This window comes from Barbus barbus (genome assembly GCF_936440315.1).
Source record: "Barbus barbus genome assembly, chromosome: 42".
Lineage (NCBI taxonomy): Eukaryota > Metazoa > Chordata > Actinopteri > Cypriniformes > Cyprinidae > Barbus > Barbus barbus.
This window is the reverse complement of record NC_136720.1, coordinates 17,765,723-17,790,365: the sequence shown is the minus strand read 5'-3', so window position 1 is coordinate 17,790,365 and position 24,643 is coordinate 17,765,723. Positions and strand designations below refer to the sequence as shown.

Below are 24,643 nucleotides of genomic sequence, written 5' to 3'. Positions count from 1 at the left end.
ATTAGAATGATGAGAAAGTTCTTAAAGATATAACACTTAAATATTTTTACAGTTGCAAAAAAAAAAAAAAAAAGGATTAAGTGTTATAAAGAATAATTGATTTTCTACCTCAAAATTTCAAGCTCAATTCAATTGAGTTCTTTGAAATGTTTTGTTTACTATACTAGCAATTTCTAATTTAAAATTCTTTCTATACCTTTTTTTAAAGTGTATACGAAAGCAATATTTAAGATATGATATTCCTAAAGTTAAATCTGGGCAAAACTTCAAGCTTCATCCAAAGAATCCAAAATTAAACTTCCAATATCATCTTATACATACAACACAGAGAGTGAGAAAAAAATATATACGGTATCTACGAATAACCAATATGTTCCTGATGTGTTCTGTTCCTTTAAATGTTTTTTTCCAGGGCAAATGCAGCAGCAATTTGTTTTTATTTCGATGGTCTGAATGATTGGATGATTTGAACCTGCCATTTAAATTGCCAATTGATTTGAAATGAATTGGAGATTCAATCCAGTTTACCCACCATCCTCTAATACAATCTGCTGGTTAGTCCCTTACATAAAAAACAGCCTATTGACGGGCACTGCTCGCCGACTATGACGACAACCGACTGCTTGCATCTCCCCAGAGAGCAGAGCAGACAGACTCATTTAAAATGCATAGAACTGTAAGAACAGTGTCTATGAACTAGCTGATGTGTAGAGACGTCACCGACAGCCTCCTCACACAGACCTTCAGATGTTTCAGCCATTTAGTGCAAGCAAGCAATGACCAGACCAACAGAGGGGTCAGTAAATGGATTATTAAATCAGATTTCTCGGAATTTTCCACAGGTTCTGAGCCGAAGGCATCATGGGATGAAGTTTACCTTTATTTCAGTAATCTGATCATCGGCATCAGCGCTATTTTGGAAAATCAACACGGAAGAGAACGTGGGAGCAGATTTGATTTGTTTTCATGCGGTGAAAAGCAAGAATAATCCATCAGCAGTATGCAAAACGCTCCTACACGCGAAAGTTTCAAAGCATTTCATGGACGTCTACTACGCAGACGTGTAAAACAGCATGTGGGTGTTTTCCATACAGTGGCCCAAGGCTTCGCTCCTTCATCAGAGCGTGTTACTGTGAATGAGGATAGAAGAGATGCTGCTTTTATTCATTATAAGATAAAACACTGTAGCAACATGGCTTCCTCCATGAATTTTAGAGCATTTTTCTAGCTATCCCTTTTGCTGTAGAACAAGTTCGTTTGTCAAATTGGTTTGATCTGTTTGATCAGTGCAAAAGCAGTTTTTCAAACTTGGGCGGTCTGAGGCTAGAGTTTTCGCAATTTTTGATGCTAGGAAATCCCTAAAAGGGAGGTAGATGAATGTGAATATAATAAAAACTAAAACTATTCAAAGAATTTTCAGTAATTAAAATAAAGCTTAAATACAATAAACTAGATGTATTAGATGAGAAACCTAAACTTATTTATTTCAGTTATTTGCCAAAGACACACTTTAAGTACTAAATTGACTAAAATAAGTGAAATTAAAATAATTAGCTTTCTAAAAAACATACTGAAAACTGAAAATATAAAAATATACAAAATATAAATAAATGCTTTAATAGTATATAAATAAATATCACTGTTGCACAGGCAGGGTTTAAGCAGAATAAATGATTGGGAAAAGTCTGTCATTTCATGCAAAGATTTGAGTTATGACATTTTTAATTAAAAAAAAAGAAGAAAAGAAACATGCATGAATGATTAATTCACAAAAATATTACTAACATGCATTTAGAAAATTATTTCATCCCAACTTGTAATAATTGGCTTTTATATTGTCTATAAAATAGTATAATAGTATCTGGAAAGTATATAAATATAATTTTATTCTACCCCCTAATAAATATAATAGTTGTTGAATGAAAATAGATGGTGGAAGAAAACTCTGGTTCGAACCAATCAATCCAACTAAACATCACCTTTTTTGTGTCTTGACAGTGTCTGGCACAAATTATTGAGGCTGAGAAACAAATCAATCTCAGTGTCAGCGAATTGTGTGGCGTTCAAAAGCTGTTGGATCTCAATGATTGTGTCTCTTTTCCTGAATCTGGGTTACAGAGATGGAGAGAGACAAAATGAATGAGCACCAGAGAGAGGCTCATCTTGGCATCTGAGCAGAAGGTGTTAGTACAAAGTGGCTCTCGCCTGTCTAGGTTACACCATCACATGAAACGCAGCCCTCCAAATTAAAGCCTCAGTGCTTGTGATGTGCAGATCTCACACAGACACACAGAAATAAGAAGGCAAAGGAAACACAGGACGAAACCGTGAAGAACTGAATGTAGACCACCAGGAACACAAATGCCTTTGTATCCTCAAATCTTTGACAAAACACAAATCTCCCACTCCACAGATGCAGATGATGGATATTTGTTATACTGATTCCAGCAATTCACAGTTGGAAAAATGTTCCACATTCCACATGAAAAATGTTCCACATTCCTGCTAAACAAACTTGCAGGGGCCCAAAAGCCAGAGACCACAATGAAAAATCTGCCATTCAAAATCTAATACAAGGGGGGAAATTAATAATAATAAAAAAAGTAAAATAATGGCACAAAAATAAATATTTAAGATCATTCAGAATTTGAAATAAAAAATTACATATTGGCTAGAATTTTATTATATTGGTTAAAAATATAATAATTAGAAATAAATAATAACCAATAAAATAATGGTTAAAAATAACAACAAAGAACATAAAAAATAAAATGAAGTCAAGTAGGGATGTGACGGTATGAAAATTTCTTATCACGATTATAGTGACCAAAATTAATTGTCAGTATTATCAGGGTATTGTTACAATGTGCTGGAGATGTTCAAAAAGTACAGACACATAAATCACTTCTCCCAGTTTTATATTTAAAAATCAACAAACAACAAATAAAAATGACTTTCTTTGCATAAATCACTAAAACAATAAAACTACCAATGATGTTCAGATTTTAAATGACAACTTGACTGACAACAGTTTAATAGCGTGTTCAAATATCTAATGTAAATGTTCAAATAAAGCTTTGTTTCATAAAAAGGTAAACCTCACATTTCAGCCTTTAAATAAAGAAAATGGTTAAGTCAAAATGATAATTGATTAATAAATGATTATGTATTTTATCTGCTCCAAAAATAATTCTAGATAGCTTATCTGAATTGTTTAAATGTGTAGAATCCACGTAAGCTTGTTTTTCATCAACCGGCTAAAATTTGCAGCAGGGCATGCAAATTCGGTCTGTTTTTGGCCAGACAGAAACTGCACACAGACTGAATGTAAATATAAGTCTGTAAATCCACTCTCTGACAGCAGGTGGCGCTTATGGAAAAGTTGAATTAAGACCCCGATACACTTCAAACAAAGTTCGTTTTCGTTCTTTGTTTGGGGGCAAAAAGAAGTTTGAAAAGACTGAGCGACGGTACACTGTTTTCCAACACCCCCACGCTGCTGGAGGCGGGGTGTAGATTAATGTAAACGTGTCGCGACACTCGCGCGTATGCCCTAAACACAACAACAATGCAATGATGGTGTATTTAGGTCTTTTATTAAACTGGATAAATTATTACACGTTTTTACATTTTATGTGGTGTCATGATTTTATAAAAACAAAGGTTTATTATTGTATGTTCTTTTGGCATTTCATTTATTGTATACCTTTTAAATTCGTTTATTGAAAGAACAACAACAGCAGCAGTATGGTGTAACATTTATTTGAAACACGTATTTGGTACTTGCTACATTATATCTTTACTCTTTCGTTTCATTCTTTTCATGGCTTTGGAAAACTTGCATCTGATGTTTCTCTATGTCGCTTTTTGCATAACTCCGGGTCGTCGACACCAAGTTTCGTTGCAATTGCTTTCTTGGAATTAAATGCTTTCTCTGAATCTTTAAAGTCTCGTACAGGTGCGGATATATTTGTGGCAGCTCAACTATTTGACAGTGTATTTATGTTGCTAGTGACTTGGAGATGTTGTTCTCCTGCCTGACCTCCGTTGAATGAGAAATTAATCGGGTAAAAAAAAAAAAATCACACGTCAAAGGCGGCGGACTGACCGAACCCACCCACCGATTGCATAATCGCCACGGACCAAGAAAGTTCGCTTTGGTGAGCTGTTTCGAACTGCCGAAACAACTCAAAACTAACTTTATTTTGGCCTGATTTTGTTCGACATGACGTCATATCAGTTCGTTCTTCGATTTCATTTGAAGTATATCGGGGCCTTTACAGCTAATTCCGGTAAACTCCGTGGACAAAGCAGTATTGCGATTAAGAACACTTCCTTTAGGTATTACATTACAAAATGCCAGTCAGAACCTTCAGAGGTACATTCATAAAATGTATTTGTTCATATATTCATTTGTGTAATTCCCTTTGCACTCTTTTAAAACCTCCCAGCTTTTCCGCCCTGTTTTTACTCAAAACGAAACTACTCTGCGTGCTGTGACTGTGACTTAAAACTTTGCTTTATGCTGGACAGTATTTATTTATCGGAGTTGTTCAAATACAAAATTTGTATGAAATTAGCAAAATTAGCATAAAGCCAGATGAAAAAATGTACAATAATCAAAAAGAGCAGTAACAACAAAAACCAAAAAAAAACATACAGAGGGTCAGAGCAAGTTATACAGTAATTTGTTAAAGTTAAGTTTCTATGATCAGACTTGCAAAGTTTGCTTGGTGGGCAATAAAATGGCATCACGGCAGTAACTTTTACACAGACAAGCACCCCTCACACGTTAAGAAAGAAAAAAGGTAAAAAATCTAGTTATTGCTATAGACAGATGAACATTAACTGTTCAGCAGCCTGATACACAGCATGACAGACTGGGGCCATGTGTAAGAAGTCTTGAGAGTAACCAATCAATCATCACAAGCTCAGCTAGCTAAACCAATCAGCTGATACAGCCATGTCTCTCGGATCATTCAGACATTATTATGTAGATGACATTCAGGCCTGACCGGATAGCTGAATGTCTGAATATGCATTCATTTCAGGATCAAAGACCACCAGAAAATAATGAAAACCGATTATTCATTTCTTGGGTTTAAAAAAAAAGTAGCTTGCAAGATAACACAATTTCCACATTTAACATGCAATTTTCACACCAAAATTTCATCCCTATTCTGATAGATTTAGCAGTTTATCAAAAACAAAGCCGCGCAGCGGGATATTAATTAACAGTATTAGCCAAAGCCTATTTTCAGCATCCAATCGCTCTTTCTCTCAGTGTCACCATCCCCGGCGATACTCACTGACATCACTGCGGAAAGCTCTGCTGACACCACACAGGAACGCCATAGGGTACAAGTGCTCTACAACACTCGGGGGTCGTCTGAAATCCACCTCGCCCTCCGGAAACCAAGACTAACCGTCCCAGAGCTCTTCAACCTCAGCGGCTGTCCAGCATCTGTGTTCTGCATAGTTCAGCCTGGCACGTGGAAACGTCCACACAAAACCGCACACACATACGAGCTCGGGGAAGCGGGATGATGTTCGGATGAGTGCACCGGTAGGTTCTCCGGCAGTGGGCGTACTAAAAGTGCTGATGATGGCCCAACATTTTACTTTTTACTTTCTCTATTCAAAGACTAAACCCCAGGGCACTTAGGCACTCTAGATTAAAGAAGCCGCAAATCAAAAATTGCACAGTCCGATGGAGTGGAGAACCATTAGAAAAGTTCTTAAGAGATCAACAAGTACACCAGTGGCGGTCCAGGTTGGCTCTGCGAACGTGAACGTCAGGTGGCGAAATTAATAAATGAATAAAACCCTGGGTCTCAAGGCAACAAGCATTAGCACAAACTGAAGCGAGATGAGAAATTTCGGTCTACAGCACAAGGAAAATGGAAGCAAGAGGGTACGTTTGCGCACGACAAAGAGAGAGAGAGAATGGGACAAGATGAGAGATGCAAGCAAAGCGGCCGTCATCCTGTCAGGTCACAGTATGCTTGCTCATGCATACCCGTACATTCATTTGGGGAGTTGGAGGACATGAAAGCAAGGTACAGGAACACTTCCTAAAAGCTTCCTAAAAGATCTGGAACTTCTGCGAATTGGAGGCTTGACAGGCTGTCTTTTTTTTTTCCTCCCAGCAACCCCTGCTTGTAGACTAAATTATTTGCGACACAAATAGTGACAAGCATACGAATGCGGCCTTTGCGGCCTTCAAAAATAACATGACATTGCTATTGTTTTAAATAAATTATGTTAAGAACAAATAGGCAGGAAAAATAAACACTTCAACTGTCCTCAATAAGAACTACAGTATTTTCATGCAAAACGACTTCAGAATCTGGTTAAAACCAGACTAAAGCACGGCCAGCGCTACCCCAGGGGAGAGTGAAGGAACGGCTCTATTATTTTTAGCTGTGATCTCAGACTGTGTAAAGTGGGATGACAAAGCCCACCCATCCTGGTTCAAAAAGTGGAACTACATCATACATAAAAGGGAGCAACAACCCCAGCATCCTCCTGGGCACTGTGGAGGAGGGTCTGCCCATATTCACCTCTAAGTGGAGAGGCGGGAGGACCTTGGATTAAATGCCCTGAAATATTAACACGGGTGGCCTGAGCAGTCACTTTCTGTCACCCTCAAACACCGGTGGTTCAGATGAGGTGGAACTACAGTTGGGATGAGGGCGGCACCTCTGGGAGACGAAAGAGATAAGAGTAATGAGAAAGCAAAGAGTTTAGATCATCTGAGAGGGTCTAATGAGTCGCAAACTCAGACCCATAATTAATTCACTGACCATCTATAATTCACTGATGCGAAAATGGCAAGAACTTTATTCTTCACTGCAGAGAATGACTTCTTAATGAGTTTTTTATTAGTCTTCTTTTACCTATTAGCTAGAAAAAATATGCATTTTAAGATTTAATTTCCAGTGCAGTAAGACAAAAGTTCACTGGTATTACGGAGAGATTCTCTGAAAACTCATGCAGCACTGCTTCGAGTAAATTTTTGGATAGTTATCTGATTTTTCAGCAGCCCTTACTCCAGTTTTCAGTGTCACACGATCCTTTAGATATCACTATATTTTAATTTGTTGCTTAAGAAATCATTATCAGTATTGTGCTGATTAATATTTTTTTTGGAAAACCATGACATGCTTTTTTTTTCAGGATTCAGGATTTATTTGAAATTCTTTTGTAACAATGTAAAAGACTTTACTGTCAGTTTTTGATCAATTTAATAAATCCTTGCTGTATAAAAGTATTAATTTCTTATAAAAAAATAGTTTTGAACTTTTGAACAGTAGTGCATATTTTTGTTGTTGTTTAGAGCTTTTAAAATGACCTTGGACTGCTCAGACCCCGAAAACAACATGAATGTTGACTTCACTGCAGCATTTGATCATAGGTGTGAAAAGTGTTTAGAAGTGTGCAGACATCAGAGCTATAACTCATCCTCTGGTCAGAACGTCTGTGAAGGAAGCTTATGTAATCCTTCACCTCTGGACTCAGTACTGGACCCAAAGCAGCAGATGATCTCAGAATAGGTTCACATGGTTGGGCAGCTGAATTGGTGGGCTGCCAAATGAAGAATATCAGAAGATAAATAGAGAAAAGTGCCCTATAGCAGTGGTCTGCAAAAATATCTGGCCCGTGCCCGTAGCCAGATTATTTTGATAGCAGCTGGTTCTGAAATAGATCTGTCATGACAGCAACAGTTACTCACAATCAGAGTATGTGAGTGCGAGTGGAGCGGTGTGAATTTGAATGGAGCGAAGAGCAGATTTGTTTTTTTTTAAAGTCAGTGTCGTGGTTTTCACTAACTCCAAGAGCACTCCATCCCCGCTCCATCACGAGTACAATTCATGCCAACGACCCGCTATATAACTGCATATTTAGCAAGAATTCACATTAAACATATTTAGCTAGCTAGATAGAAAAGTATCACTCAAATCAGAAAGAATGTGAAGGCTATGATGACTGCAGTGGACATGAGCGGGAAGTTATATTTCAAGGAATTTGTTCCTTCTGAATATTTTCAGCTGACAGCTGACTTTTTTTTCTCAGAATTGCGTGATATAATATCGCATTTCTGAGAACATAAGTCTTTTTCCCCCCTCAAAACTGGACTTTATCTCACAATTCTGACTTTATAACTCGCAATTGCGCGTTTATATCTCACAACTCTGTGAAAAAAAATAAAATAGTCAAAATTGTGAGATAAAAAGTCGCAATAGGCTTTTTAAATTTTTTATTCAGTGGCGGAAACGGGCTTCCATAGAACTGTGATATTTCAAACATACTGAAATACTTTAGACGCAGAGCGGTGTTTCTGATATCATTGAGCAAAGAGTGGAGCGGGAGCGGAGTGATTATTAAATGCTCGGAGCGCAGAGGGGAAATTGTTGACGCTCCACTTCGCTCACTTACTCTGATCGGACACCGCCACACAAATGTGGCTTTTTGTTAATGACTGTCGCAGGATTTTACACAGAGTAACAGCTCACTACCAGTTACAAAACACACTAACAGTCAGTCACAGGCAAATCTGGTTGCATTATTCATCAATTAATATCTTACATTATCCTTTTTTTTTTGGCCCGATGCCAAACTTACTTGCTGACCCCTGCCCTATAGCAAGTTCTCTCTGTTTACAGTTCTTCAGTCTTTGCATACTTGCGATTTTCCAGCCTATAATGAACAACAATGCTGATGTGGAAAAATGCAGGGGCGTCATGCACTTCATTGTGATTATTTATTATATTTGTTATTTTAGAGGTCGAGAGAGGTGCTCCTGTATTACTTAGCCAAAAAACAAAACAAAACAAAAACAAAAACAAAATAGTCGTTTAGTGGTACTGTTTTATTTTCTATATGTTATATTTAATAAGGGTGTCATGCACTTTATTTTTATTTTTTTATTTTAAAAGTCTAGATTGGTGCTTTTGGCCAAAATAAAAATACAAATCATAAAATAGTAGTCTTATGGTACAGTTTTACTATTATTATTGTTATTATCTTTGTGTTATTTAGGGGTGTCATGCACTTAAATATATTTATTTTATTTTATAGGTCAAGAGAGGTGCTTTCTTGATCAATAGAACAAAAAAACCCATAACAAAACAAAGAAAAAACAAACAGTATTCTAGTGGTACAGTTTCGTTTTATTTTATCTTTATTTTATTTTTTGGTGGGGTGGGGGTGGGGGTGAATTTGCACTTAAAATCCATCTGGCTCACAAATTTCCCTCTGTTTAAATTGGCATCATTTGACTCAAAAAATGGCATCACATTTTAAAGAGCAAAATGTGCATAAGTTGCATTTTCTGTTATTTGGTAAACTGAAAGCGAGGAAGATGTTAGGACCCCTGGGAGAAATAAAAACAAATGACTCTTCGTACAAGACAGCTTCTCATTCGCTAAGATTCCCCAAAGTGACACCAACCATCTCAAGCAGCCAGCCCTTCAGCAGCCTCCCTCTTGTAGATAAGTGGCTAACTCTTCAGAGTGATTCTACCTTTCGTTTCAGCCCACTGCATTAGGCGCTCGTCTCTGAAGCTTATCTGCTGAGCAGGTGAGAGGTGCTCCGGCTCCCACTGAAGGCCACTGCAGTGGGTAATTGGCTGTGAGAAGTACTTGAGAGGCCAATCCATTTAAAAGCTAAAATTCAAACTACAAGACATGTTAGAAATTCATGAGAAGCCAAATGAATGAATCTAATGAAAGTTACTCTTTGACCTCCATAAAGGGAAGTGCACAGCGTTTTAAAAGATGAAAACTGCTGCCAGCCATGGTATAGTATTTCTAAGAAAATGTGATATTATAAGCACCATGTGTGTTTAATGTCAAGATTTTCTCAGCGGGCAAAAATCTGATAAAATCATGTGTCCAAAGGGTAAAACAACTTATCTCCAGCAGAGATAATAAAGATTGTCTCATTTTCACCACTGAAAAGAGTTCACACAAAAAAGCAAAAATCAATTGAATCTTCTGAGCTGGATTGTTTTGTAAATCAAGGTTTACAAACCAGGGGAGTCACTGACTGAATCAGTCTGATGAATCTTCCACTGAATGAACTGAATCAGTTGGTGTATGGTGACCCATACACAGAACTTGTGCTCTGCATTTAACCCATCCAAGTGCACACACACAGCAGTGAGTAGTGACCAAACACACACACACACACACACACACACACATTTATGCTGCGGTGCCCGGGGAGCAGTTGGGGTGCCTTACTCAAGGGTCTCACCTCAGTCATGGTATTAAGGCTGGAGAGAGCGCTGGTTATTCACTCCCCCTGCCAGACCTGAGACTCGAACTTGGGTTACTTTCTATCCATTAGGCCACGACTGTTACTGAAACAATATCAAATTCACCTATTGCTTTAAATTTGCACTTCGCAAATATTTGAAGTTCCTGAACACATCACTTATTAACGCCACGGGTCTTTGATGTTCTCTGTAAACCGAAATGTGTGCGATAGAGAGCAGCAGGCACCACAAGTGCATTATCTTAGAGAAGCACTCTATAACATTGCCTCACAACTTCAGTGCAGTGTGTAGTGTAGAAGAGAAAAAAAGAAATCAAAGCAAAGACGATGGTGGAGGGGGAGACTTGCTCACTAGGCAAGAAGAACAAACTGTCTGTTCTCTCTCACTCCACCAACTCTGGAGGAATCCTAACCAGGAGAGAAGATTGAGTACGACAGAGAACACATCTACCTCTCTACCTCATCTTCCCCTCTCCTTCACTTCCCCATTACCGGCCGCTGTTACCAAATGTTGTGCTTCTCCCCACAGGACCAACCCTCCATCCGGACTGTTTCTCCAAAGTAAAACCCACACAGTCCGGAAAAATAAAGGGATTTTTGGAGGAAAGATTTTGCTGAAGGGTTCAAGTACTTTGGTAAAGTAGGTGACCACTCCAGGCTTTGGATTGCAGGTAACTCTTAACAGTTTTGCAGTAAATCCACACAAACTCATCTCTATATGTGCTGTGAGTTCGGGTCAATTATACTGCATTTGGGAACATAACATGTGCCAAACATCATATTCTGGTTATGAGAAGTGCTTAAAAAAAACAGCTATTCTCGACAAAAGAAAAGCTTTAAGGGCTACAATGACAAAATAAAGTGTAAACATTTTCGATAAAAAATTGCTAGCAAATGTCACAAAGAAACCGCAAGTAACTCATTAAATTAAGTGTGAAATTTTGGAATAGAAAGTCTGAAATTGTATGTTCTTATAAAACCGACCTTAATCATCTGTTTTATTTACAACTTTGAAAAACAAACTTTTTTTAAACTTTATTTTACAGTTGAACTGTGAATAATAATATTAATATTTATTATTATTATTTTCTTAATTACTCTATTATAAAACTTATTTTTATTTATTTATATATAATTAATGTATGGTTTCAGATTTGAGGTGGGTCCTGTTTGTACTGGTGTCCCATAGGGCTCAGTTCTTGGTCCTTTGCTCTTTAGCATTTATATCTACCTTCTTGGTCAGCTATTAACCATCTCTTGACCTCAGCTATCACTCACTCAGTGCTGATGACACACAGATTTATATACATTTTAAACCTGGTCAGTTTGTAGATGTTTCTCATGTTTCCAACTGTATAATTGTATTTGCATGATTTGGCTGATCTTTTAACACCTTACACGCCAACTCACAATCTGCGATCTTCTCAGTGGTCTCTTAGCTGTTCCCAAAACACTGCTTCATTCCAGGGGTGACAGAGCCTTCTCATCTTATGCTCCAAATCTATGGAATTCTATCCCAGCTGACATTAGGGAAGCAAATTCATTATATATAGTTTTAAAAATTATCTTAAAATAATTGATTTGGCTGTGTTTGCCTTAGTTTTATGTATAGCGCCTTGAGAAAATGGCGCTATACAAAATAAATGTATTTTTATTATTATAATAGTATATAACAACAACAACAACAATTATTATCATCATTACTATTATTATATTTTCTTCAATACTTTTTTTTTTACATTTATCTTATTTCTAATAATTATATAATAACAATAAAAAAGTTCAATTGACTTATAAATCACAAATGCAGCCCTACAAACAAGCCCAGCTAAATAAATAAATAAATGCAGTCACACTTATCAAATCAAAAAATTGTAATTTGTAATTAAAAGATTTTCTTAAATCATGTAGCCCAAGCTAACCGTTTAGCTTAGCGAGAATGCTACCATAAATGCATTTGTACTAAAACAAGTGTATTTAGACACAATATTTGATGTGTTGCCAATGTTTACATTGAACCACCAGCCAAAAGAGTCTATTGACACTTTATTCACACCGGCTGTTTGTGTTTTCCATCAGCCTGGCTGTGTTCAATTTCCATGACACCCTACAACTGGTTCCAGTATTACTATTCAGACATATGGAAGCAGCTGATTACACCCTGCAGGCAGCTTAGCTAATCAGATGACACACGACACATTACACAACCTGTCAAGAAACAATGCTGACACTACTAAATTAAGTAAGCTAGAAGCCCGAGCTCTGACACTCTGGGTCAGAACAAGAATTTGGAGAAATTAGCTACACACACGCAGCACCGCTCGAGGACACATGCAGTGCAGCTGACACAGGCAAAAGCAAAGCAAGCCTTGCATGTAATGAGGCTAATGAAGGCTTCTGTTCTGAATCATGACTGCTTGTTTGTGATCACATACGCCGTGTTTATAAGACCCTCAACGGGTTGGCGCTAAAAGGAATGGCTATTCGCTAAATTTGGTGCAATTTCTCTGAAGAATGAGCCTAGTCCAGGTTGACGAACATCATAAAACCAAAGCAGACTGTTTCCATTGGCCGCCCAAACCTGCAGCAGGCTTCAAGACCAGCTGGAGGCCGTCAAGTCCTGCCAAAATCGGACACGGGTAGAAATTACTTAATTGGGCCCGGGAGAAGAGACAGCTGAGGAAGGACTGCCATTTATGGGTATATTTCTATATTATTAACCTGTCTGAGAAGCACACCAGGGGGGTTTCTCAAACTGAGGTGATATTTAAACCCAGCCAGAGCTGAGATCGAGGAGTGCTTATCTGTCTCCCATCTGAGGTAGCACCAAAAAAAAAAAACCTGTACACTTAACCTTTCGAAAACTCTGTGACATTCATAACCTTGGGGAAAAATTACACAGGGGCTACAAAGTATAGCGACAGAGTGTAGTCCATTCAAAATAACAGACTTCCTCTAGGCACAAAGGTTATTCTACTGAAAAAAGACAGGGCTGATTGAAAACACAATGGAGTCTGAGAGGCTCTCGTCGCCTTGATCGCCTCACATATCAGCCGAACGACTCAACGCCCTGACACTTCATCGGCCCATGCAAGGAAGGTAACGTCACAAAGCTGATATTGCAGACAAGAATTATTTACTTTAACCTTCCTTTAAAGTAAAGTCGTGACGTATTGTCAAGTATGGTGACCTATACTCGAAATTGGTGCTCTGCGTTTAACCCATCCAAGTGCACACACACAGCAGTGAGTAGTGAACAAATGCACACACACACACACACACACACACACCGTGAACACACACCCGGAGCAGTGGGCAGCCATGCTGCGGCGCCCGGGGAGCAGTTGGGGGTTCGGTGCCTTGCTCAAGGGCACCTCAGTCGTGGTATTGAGGGTGGAGAGAGCGCTGGACATTCCCTCCCCCCACCTACAATTCCTGCCGGCCGGGGGCTCGAACTCGCAACCTTTCGATTACGAGTCCGACTCTCTAACCATTAGGCCACGACTTCCCCCTACTTCCACAGCCTGCCTTGCTGAAGTAGGGGACGAGCAAACCACAGAGTACAAAACTTTAGCACATAACTCTTGTGCTATTGACATTTGTTGGATGCTATTTGTTTTCTATGCCATCTCACTCAATTTTCACTAGGTGAACTATAAAACTAGTGAAAAATGTCATTGATTTCAGCCCCAAATAGTGAAAAGATTTCATTGGATTTTGACTAAGAATCAGGTTTCTTGCAACTAAATTTTAACATTCTGGAGGTGAAAGTGTTTGTGTTTGTTTTAAGCAGTAAATAATGTATCCAATTACGAACAATTATCAATAAGGGCCCCAAAATACAATTAAAATGGTTGCAAGTGTGCCATGTGTAAATAAATAAATAAATAAATAAATAAATAAATAAGTGTGAAAATTTAAATCTTAACTCATACAAAATAGTTTTGCTGTATAAATAAATAAAATGAATTATAGAAATTAAAAAATGCTAATTATTTTTTTTAAATACAAATATTTAAAATAAAATACTATTGGTAACTGTTTAGCATATAAGGTCCAAATAAGTTTCTTTGAATAACAACATTTCACTATTTTTTTTTGCACCCAATCAAAAAGCATGCATGAACTCGAATTAAAAATAACTGACTTTTTGTCAGTTTGAGTTTTCAAGCTAGCAGTGTGAATGAGGGTTAACAGAAAGGACCCAGAGCACTCAAGAAATAACCACTCAGATTGCAATAGCAAACACATAGCAACCCCCTGGAATTGGTCCAGAGAGTTTTGCCCAGGCAAGAAGCGCTCATATTTTCTTCAGAAAAGGTAAAAATCTAGTTAATTAGTACACTTGTTTCCTATGACACATTTTACTGGTCACAAAGGCTGATGGTTGACACATCAGGACCCTGAACTTCAGGCTTAATGAGCTCTGTTCTCCTTTCCTCCATTCCATATGCCATGATTTAAATATAGGACACTCATTGGAAGCTGTCAAATCGTAATGCGTCTAGGCTTTACAGTTTCAAAACATGTGCCCATAACGCAGGAGAGCCAAAACAGCAGCTCCATCACCACCTCCTCTTCGTGGCACTAAATCCAGCTGTCAAGCAAACGTAAAAGGATTGATGGAGGCTGTTCAAAGTGAAAGCGGTGGAGAGCAGGACAGATGTGTGCCAGCAGAATGAATAAGAGCCAGATGCGGTGAACACAGCATCTCATCTCAGAAGAAAAAAAATAAATAAATACTGACAGATTTCTTTTGAAACTCCAGCCTGGTGAAAGAGCTTGAAGCTCCATGGACTCTTCTGAAACCATGATGGCTCCTCCGGTGTGTGAATGAAACAAGAAAAAGGTGTGATGCTCATGTGGATGCACAGCAGCAGCAGCTGTCTCTGCTGTTGAATCCTAGGGATGTGTTAAAATACATATTACTGAAGTAGTCAGTGTTCAGTTGTCTGAACAACAAGTCCATTTATTGATCTTAAGACATTTTATAGGGGGAAAAATGTTGTTAATGTCAAAATGTATTACGCAAGTCACATAAATTATAGGTCATATATACATATTCTATATTATTATACATTAAATTAAATGATCACAAATGAATTATTAATATATCAATTTTGGTTGCACCATTTTATATTATGTGTACTTACAGTGTACCTACCTAAGAAAGAACTGGTAATATAAGGTAACTACATGAGGTAGGGTTAGGTTTACAGGGTATTCAGGGTTAGTACCTGGTTATTACTAGGGATGGGACGATACACCAACCTGTCCGTATGAATGCGGCGCAGAATATCGCACTTTAATAACAAATTGTCTGAAACCACCACTCACTGTTACCTACATGGAAGCAGAAATATAATAATGTGTAACTCTAATAACTAGTAATTAATAATATTCTAATAATAACTCTTTCAAACTTGCGGCTATTCAGTGTCAAACAGTTGTTTGTTTTTTGTTCGTTTGAGTTTTCCCCCTTTCCTTTGCCTTTTCTCAAATAGCTTGCCTTTTGCTCAAAAAGCACTGTGCGCATTTTACTTTCACTTTTAAATTAGCAGTAAATTCGGCAATCAATTCAAGCAACAACAAAATACAACGTAGAACATAACTTTTATTAACAAAACGAATATAAATGCACCATGCTATATGTCTAATATAAAATAACAATTAACTTACACATTTTAAAAGGTATACAAAACTGAAAATCAGTAAAGACTGAGTAACAAATAATTATAAAACGTAGAATGTTTTTTAGCAAAACGATTAAGGACTGCATACACCTTGATGTAAAATATTATCTCCATTCATGCAGACTGCATGCCATGAAAGACAGCACATCCAAAAATGATGGGAGTATTTTGAGCTCATTCTGAGGAGAAAAAAAAATTTAATAAAATAATTGCGCGGGCGCCCCCATGTACAGTAGGCTAAGCGCGGATTGATATAAAAGCAGACTTCTCCTTATCGGTGTTTTATGGCGGTTGGCAAGCCAACTTTTGGTGTACTACCGCCACCAACCGGACTGGAGTGTGAAGCACTAATGGGCAGTGGGAAACAAAGAAACAAACAAAACTAAAAAATAAATAAATAAAACAGCTAAATTCTCCCTTTTTAATCCAGTATCTTTAACGAATTTCATTATTGTACTGTATACTTCATATTGTCCTGCATTTTCTTTCCAAAGGCTGTGCATACTAAATGTTTCTATGCCCATTCTGCATATTGACTTGACAAGTTTTAATCTATGAATTCAGTTTTTTTTTTCAATGCTTTTTCTAAGTGTAAGGTGCACCAGGACAACAAAACAAACCAAAAAAAAATAATAAAAAAAAACCTTGAATACAAACTTTTGTTCTAAAATATAGCTTAAAGAACAGTTTTAAAAATGTGGCATTAGTTTGGATTTAAGTAGCTGTATAGAAATCCAGAAGGCTGCATGTCTCATGTATGCCATATATCCATTTCAAATGTACAAATTTACACAGTACTGTAAGTGGGATATTGATTTAAAGAGACTGTTTCTAAATGTTTGAATTGAGGATACAGTTGATCTCCCAATACTTGGCTGCATGCTTCGACCCCCCTCAGCCATTGTAAGTAGAGATCGACCGATATATCGATTTACCGATATTTTCCCCGATATTTAAGCATTTTTCCATAATCGAATATCGGTTTTGCAATATCGGATTCCCCGATAAACACCGCCATCTTGTGGACGTTTTCAGAATTGCGCGCAGGATCGCAATTGCAGCGCATCTGAGGGGAGACCAGACAGCAACGGCGTGCAGGTACTTGATTTGCTGTAGTTAGTAAACTATTTAATATTACAGGCATTAATGCACAAATTAGATGTATTACATAAATGCCTGATATATAGTTTAAATGCAACTTGGCTCTAAGAAATATGATAAATAAGATACTCTGTCAAGCCCTGTCCCTATAAAGATAGGCTATAACTTTGCCTGAAATAACACAGCCATGAATTAGCACATGGTGGAAATAAAAGCGCTGAATTTAATTCTCTCTGTGGTCTATTAGTCTCGTGAAGTTGGAGTCACATAGATAATCCGTCAAGTCCTCTCCCAATAAAGACGTAACTTTGCATGAATTAAATAATACAGCCATGAATGATTGCATGTTGGAAATAAAAGCGCTGAATTTAATTCTCTCTCTGTTGTCTATATGCTCATCATTAGTCTCGTGAAGCCGCTTTCATATTGCAGTTCACTCAGCTGTTGATGCTCAAGAAATGCTCAGCACGGCCACCGCATGTAACTTTTAACAAGATTCACTTTTTTGAAGCACCCTAAATTGTATTAACACTTACTATATAACCATTATTTCGTTTATAAACATCTAAATTAATACAACTCTATGGAAATTAATTATTTATTATCTCCGCGATCGATCGCAGTTTGAGTAGCCTATAGTTCTGTGTAAAGGCATAGATAAACCGCGCTGTCAGCAGCATAATTTAGAGCATGCCAGTTGAGAAATGCAATAAAATACAATGCTTGTTATATTCCAATATTCCAGAGAATATTATTCCGTGAATTAACATTATCCAGTGAATTATTCTTCACTCTTTATCCTATTAAACAGCTTATAAACCTACTAAAACTGTAGTTAAAAATGAAGTTGATATGACTCCTTTCCTTTATTTTCTCCATTTGAAAACATTAGACTTTCTATGTTCATTTTGCTTACTGCTAATATTAGTGTTGCTGCTAAAGCTTTTTATAAATAAAATGTTTTTTATTGTTGTAATACGAAGATTAAATTTAACATGACAGGGCTCTAGACTGCGACCAAAATGGTAATTGTTTGCGAGTTAAAATTTGACGTGGTCGCATTTGTAGGAGTGCCAGGTCTGCGCTGCTCCAAAGCGTCTGCTTCATACAGCGCGCGCTGCCAGCCGCAGCACATTATAGCAGGAGTCAGATTTCACTGATCACGTGAAGAGAGGTGCTTTCAGCACGAGCACTTAGTGGGTAGAGCCTGGTTTATACTCGCCGCGTCAGCACGAGCGTGAAGGTGCGCGTCGCGGATGGAGCGCAACGGATGGATTTGTTTTCAAACTAAAGTAAAAGACTGTTTCTTAAACCAGAGAAGGTGTACGTGGTGGTATTCTTGTAGAAAAAACATGCAAGTCCTGTCAGCTACAGCCAGTTTAGTTTTACTTTTCTTTTTGTTTTCGTTTTGAGAAGCTTGTTATCTTTGCTGTTTACCTCAGGTTATGCTATGGAGGCTTTCCTTAATTAAAACAAAATATATATTAATATTTATTTGCTTCCTCAGAGTTTGCTAAACATTCTCTAATATACTAGGTATATAATACAGCATGTGGTGTGTCCTATGCCATGCCTCCTCTTATTCGTTTTTGTTGATAAATGTTATGTAAGAGTTTGTCATTGTCAACGTACTGTTTTATTGTTGTTGCGCTTTTTAATTAAGAATAACAATGAATCCATCTTTTGTTTTAGTCTTAAAAAGTTAAAGGTGTATAGATATAAGCAAAACAGACAATGATCTTTTCTTGTAAAATGTGACAAAGATCACAAATTTGAAAGTAAAAAGTGCACGAAAAAAGGAATTCCTGTTCACAAAATTTAAATCACAAATAATACAGATGAAAAAGAACGAGTTGAATGTTGAAAACTTTCGTCACCATATAACTATAAACTATGATAAAAGTTCATCAGCATGCATTGATTAATCAAATGTTGTAGCAAAAACAAAAAACAAATTGCAACCAAATTATGTGCTCGTGCGCAAAAGTCAGATCAGTGGGAAGAATGAGTCTAGAGCCCTGCATGAAAGACTGCTAATTCTCAAAACATTTTTTGTTAAGATGACTGAAAGGAGGAAAAACCAAAGTGAAGTATGGACTTACTTCACGCAGTCATTTATTTACTTTATAACAGTAAATAAATATCGGTTCTGCATATCAGTTATCGGGCACATAGACATGCAAATAATTGGTATCGGTTATAAAAAAGCAATATCGGTCGATCACTAATTGTAAGGCCATGATTGACCACATGGTCCACAATAGTGGCCCTTATTTGATCTGATATGCATCTGTTTTGCCTCTGTACCCTTCCACCATGCATCCTAACTCCCCTTCTTCCCCTCAGCCATTGACCCTGATCATTTCCCGGATGTCCATCCATTGTCAGAATGTGTAACTCTTGTGTTGTCCTCTGTCTCTATTCTTTTCAATTAAAGGTTCATGAAATGCACCTTTGAGCAATTTCAGAGCATTGGTTTATCATTGCTTGATTTACATTATTTTCATTACTGAAAGTCAAGATTCACCTGCACAATTCATGGTAAATTTACAAAAAGTCAAATAGAATTACTTTACAGTTTATGACAACTAGATCCAACATTTTTTATTTAAAGACTTAAACGATGAACTAATGACTAGATCTTTTGAGGGGTAGGACTATTGCACAAAGAGCAACAAGTTTTCTAAACACACATTTTGAGCAACAAGACATTAGCAACTGATGATGCAGGAAACCACAGACAGATGTACAAAAGCAATCACAATGTGTTCAAAAGCTTGTATGATGTGCTGTTCATTGCACAGTTAAACAGTTATTCCAGACACATTGCTGCTATGAGTATTGGAATTTTGTAATCACAGATAATGAACAGAAGTTTTACACATTGGGTTGTTGGATTTTAATGTTTTATGGGAAATTTCTATAGACAAGGGTTTTTATAAATACCATACAGACCATAAAATGTAATGTATGCACTGTATACCACGGACACATTATTATACTATTCAGCCCAATATTGATTTTTATTTGCACTTCACTTTTATCCAAATGAACAGAAATTTTTGCACATAATTTATCAATGGGACATGCGACTATTATACAATGCTATATAACCAAGAAATAATGTGTTAGCATACTATAGCCTATATAGGCTAGCTCACATTATTATATTTCTGCTTCAACGTAGGTAACAGTGAGTGGTGGTTTCAGACAATTTGTTATTAAAGTGCGATATTCTGCGCCGCATTCATACGGACTTTTATTCTGCCTGACAGCATTTAAACCTGTACTGAAAGCGGAGCCATTTGGCCAATCAGATGAAAGGGGCGTTTCAGTGCCGCCCACGTGTGCAAACGAAATATCGAAGCTAGAAACCGATTTGTGAAGTGCGAACGAAACATGAGAAATCAAGCCAAAATTTTGTTTTCCGTTTGTTGAATTAAACAAAAATACGAACAAACGAGCCGTCTTCTCATTTCTGGTTTTTCTGTTCCAAATAAGGCCAATATTCTAAAATCTGTTATTTAGAAAAAAAAGATACCCTGATTCTTCCGTTCATTCAATTTTTTTTTATTTAATATTAAAAACAGAAAAATATTAAAAACAGAAAAATTTTCGTTTTTCAATTTTTCCAAAAAAAACAAAATAGAATTATGCTTGATTTTTCGTTTTTGGTCAACCAAACATTAAACTGTGCCGTCATTAGTCTTCCACAGTTCTGCGCAGCAGAAAACAGTCCTGCTGCTACAGTTGTATGCATTCTTAACGTGTTTATTGCAACTATATTTCATCACTTTCTCATCAAACAACCAGACTAACAAATGGCTAACAAATAGCCCGTACCGAGGCAGAGCCTATAGACGGCTTACTTCTATATAGGCATAATTTGGGCAACCTGCGCGAGAAATAAGTTATTAAAAAGTTATTATTTTCTCATAGCTTAATATTAATTTATTCACATCTGCACTCACAGCTACCCCCTAGCCTACATCTTTGGCACATCGCCTGTTTTATTGAGCTGAGTTTTGGACAAGAGATGAAGCTGAAATGATATAGATATGTAAAGATATGACATTATTTCATATCAGTGTAGTATATGGTCTATTATTCTATTTTTAATATTATTCTAAAAGCATTGCCTTCCATTCTGCTGAATGTGCAATGAGGGAAAATGTCATAATAATATATAGTAGCCTAAATGAGCAATTTTTTTTCCATTGTTATATTTTAGGGGTAATGTTAGCCGTTAGCCATTTGTTAGTCTGGTTGTTTGATGAGAAAGTGATGAAAGTTGCAACAAACGCGTTAAGAATGCATACAACTGTAGCAGCAGGACTGTTTTCTAAGAACTAATGACGGCACGATTTAATGTTTGGTTAACCAATCATCGGAATGGGACGTTTTATTCCCGCCCACATGCAGTAATCAAAAATTCAAGCTGTTTATTCATTTTCTAGCCCTGAATGTAAAAACGGAAAATCAAGCATAATTCTTGTTTTTTAGTTTTTTTGACAAATTGAAAAACGAAAAAATGAAACGTTTTCTGTTTTTAATATAAAAAAAACAAAAAAACGAATGAACGGAAGATACCCTGCTTATGAAGCTATACTATATATAGCATATCTTCACAAAACAAAAACAGCAGATGGGCTGAATGAAAATGCAAATTCACGCTCTGCCAGCAGGTGGCACTTATGGAACAGCAGTGATACAGCATTCCTTTGGTTGCCGCTGTAAACACAGCAGCACTACACTTATGAACACTAGTTTAATTCAAATGAATATAATTAAAAATGTTTAGGGTAGGGTAACGGTGCAGCCCGAGCTGGTTAAAAATCGATACAAATGTGTGATAATTCAAATCAGTTGAGATGTTAAATGAATCGTGATACAGTAGGAGGTGGGAGTTTATGTGAATGTATGTCTGAGGAGAACTGACTGTCTTTAGAAAAGTTTAGATGGTATTTGGTATACACTGTTAACACTGTTCAATAAAAGTGCTTATTTATGCGCCTTTTGGTTCATACAGTTAGCAGGATAGCTACTTTCGTAGCCATTTTGCCCATGCAGTTGCTTACCCTCAGTAGGTGTGGGTTTCGTCTTTCTATCTGGTTTGAATCGGAGCTTATCAGCAGGTTCCCATAATGCAGCTCTACAAACTGAGCTCTAAATTGTTTTTCAGTTGGGAAGCAGGTGGCCTGAGCCACTGAGCTCAATGCAAAAGGGTTACAGTGTACCCAATGACTGCTGAAGAATGGAAATGGAAAATGTCCCTTATCAGAGTCAGGAAGCGATTAGCATACCAATTACTACAGTAGGTACGGTGTGACACTGCTGCCACAACCAGACACACAAACCTGGACGCGAACATAAGCTCACAGACAGAAACACATGAGCACACAACTCCCACACAAGCACAAATATACAATCTACAAAACAAACAGACATTTTTCCATGACTACTATATAAGATATATCTTTGTGTCCCCTGAAAGCAACACAGTTGTGAGTGGCAGTGCGGTTGGCTCAACTCATTACCATACATGCAACTAAAATATAATTGGCACAGCTCGCAGAACACCTGCAGAGGTGAAGGTAGGCATGCTTATTCCAGTCGGTGAAAAAAAAAATTATGGAATACATTAATTTAAACAACCTGTCAGTAGTATCCCACCTTTCAGGTTGGCAAAAATCATCTAATTAATATTGTTTTTAGGCACAAATTTCTCTGTTTCTGTGGAGTAAAATGAAGAGGAAACCAACACCTTGAGCCTCTTTTTCATTTTCTGACTGAATGCCTGCAAATGTGTAACAGAGATATAAATCCGACAGGCCATGGCACCATAAATGCCACGACCAAGACAAATGCTGCATACGGCTAAGAGCCAGGAACACCAGACGATCTCAAATGAGATGACAATTCATCAACAACAAGCTGCAATGGACCCTGGTGAGAGGAAAAAAAGATGAAGCTGTTTTTTTTTCTTTGGATAGAAATCATATACATTATACAACTCTTAAAAATAGGTTCCAAAGGAGGGGTTGTACAGCAAGAAGAACCATAGAAGAACAACTCTCAAAAGAACCTTTCAGTGGACAGTTCCATAAAGAACCATTTTTTTGTAGTGTGAAGAACTTGAAAAAAATCTAAAAGAACCTTTAATGGAATGGATAGGTTTCATGGATGTTAAAGGTTCTTCATAGAACCACTGATGCAAATAAAGAACCTTAAAGTGAATGTGATCTCTGAAATACCTGATTCTGATTGGTCAAAATATGTCCATTTATGTGTTTATGTGGTAAGTAGTCATGTATATTCCGCCTGCCATTATCCTTCAAGGCCACACAAGAACCCTCTGATTATCCTTTACTTCAATTTCAGTGATTCTGTTGGCTTTTGATGTTGCAAAACATTGACTAATATCACCAGACAAAGCAACATTATGACATCTCTGATGTAATGAAGATTACACATTGCTTTAACCTTTTGTGTCCAGGAACCATCAGTCTACTGAAACTCGACATCAGTGTCCATTAGCTGACATCATCTTGAATAAGTGATTCCTCATATATGCTTTCATTTCACCTATAACAGATGACTCGCTGACTCATCAGGAGTCAAATGGCTCTACCTAAGTGTCCAACAACACACACACACACACACACACACACACACACACACACACAGAGAGTCCAAATGAAAAGCTACATTCACACCGTAAGCAAAAGTGGCTGTTTTTTGTAAGGATCTTTATATTACCTTTTAAATGTGCCTCATATAAGACAAGTCTAAACATGTCCCATTCCTAAAATGACCCACAAGTGAAAAACAGCATATTCTAGAATATTCATAATGACATCAAATGTCTTAATATAAAATATGATATGACATTTTATATTTTCCAGTTCCAAAGGCTTAAAATGGAATGAATGTTTTAAATATTTTTAAAACCTACACAACATTGGCTTATCAAAACAATTATTATTAAAACATGCTTCTTAGGACTATAAACAGAGCATAACAAAATGCATCAGACTGCAGGGGGCTTGAGATGAATTTTTAAAAATAAACAAATGCTAATTGCGAAAAACAGCAGGCACATAACACAAAGGCAATAATATTACTTAAAATGATAATACCGCTTAATCTATTATATATATATATATATATATATATATATATATATATATATATATATATATATATATATATATATATATATATATATATATATAAAAAAGAATTGTTGGTCATGCCTGACTTTAAACCTGTGAAGAATCCTATTTTCTCTCCACATTTTGAAAGTGTATCAGATTTGAACTGAAAATGTCAGAATCGCTGTGATTTCCGCAGTTCACACTGTCATCCACAACATATCTGTGTCATATCTTTAAAAAAAAACATATGGGACACATTCAGCCGTGTTGCAGATGCATTAAACCCCAGAATGCATGATCCATAGGGGAAACTATATGGCTACTGCACAACAGCATCATGGGAAATCAGATGTAAACACCTGCTGCCCCAAGTTTACACCAGACACCTGTATAAGACCAGAAATCAGTACA

The 24,643-nt window shown here is 37.0% G+C and overlaps 1 protein-coding gene across 1 annotated transcript in view; it reads right to left on the bottom strand.

Annotated features, from left to right (window-relative positions):
- The window catches only part of LOC306861861 (glutamate receptor-interacting protein 1-like), a gene marked incomplete at its 5' end in the record, with an annotated part of 98,109 nt that extends 92,754 nt beyond the window's left edge, over positions 1–5,355 (bottom strand). The window contains one exon of the mRNA XM_079404338.1: positions 5,310–5,355. Coding sequence (XP_079260464.1) covers positions 5,310–5,355 — 46 coding nt within the window. The remainder of the gene's footprint in view (positions 1–5,309) is intronic.
- Between the last annotated feature and the right edge of the window lie 19,288 nt (positions 5,356–24,643).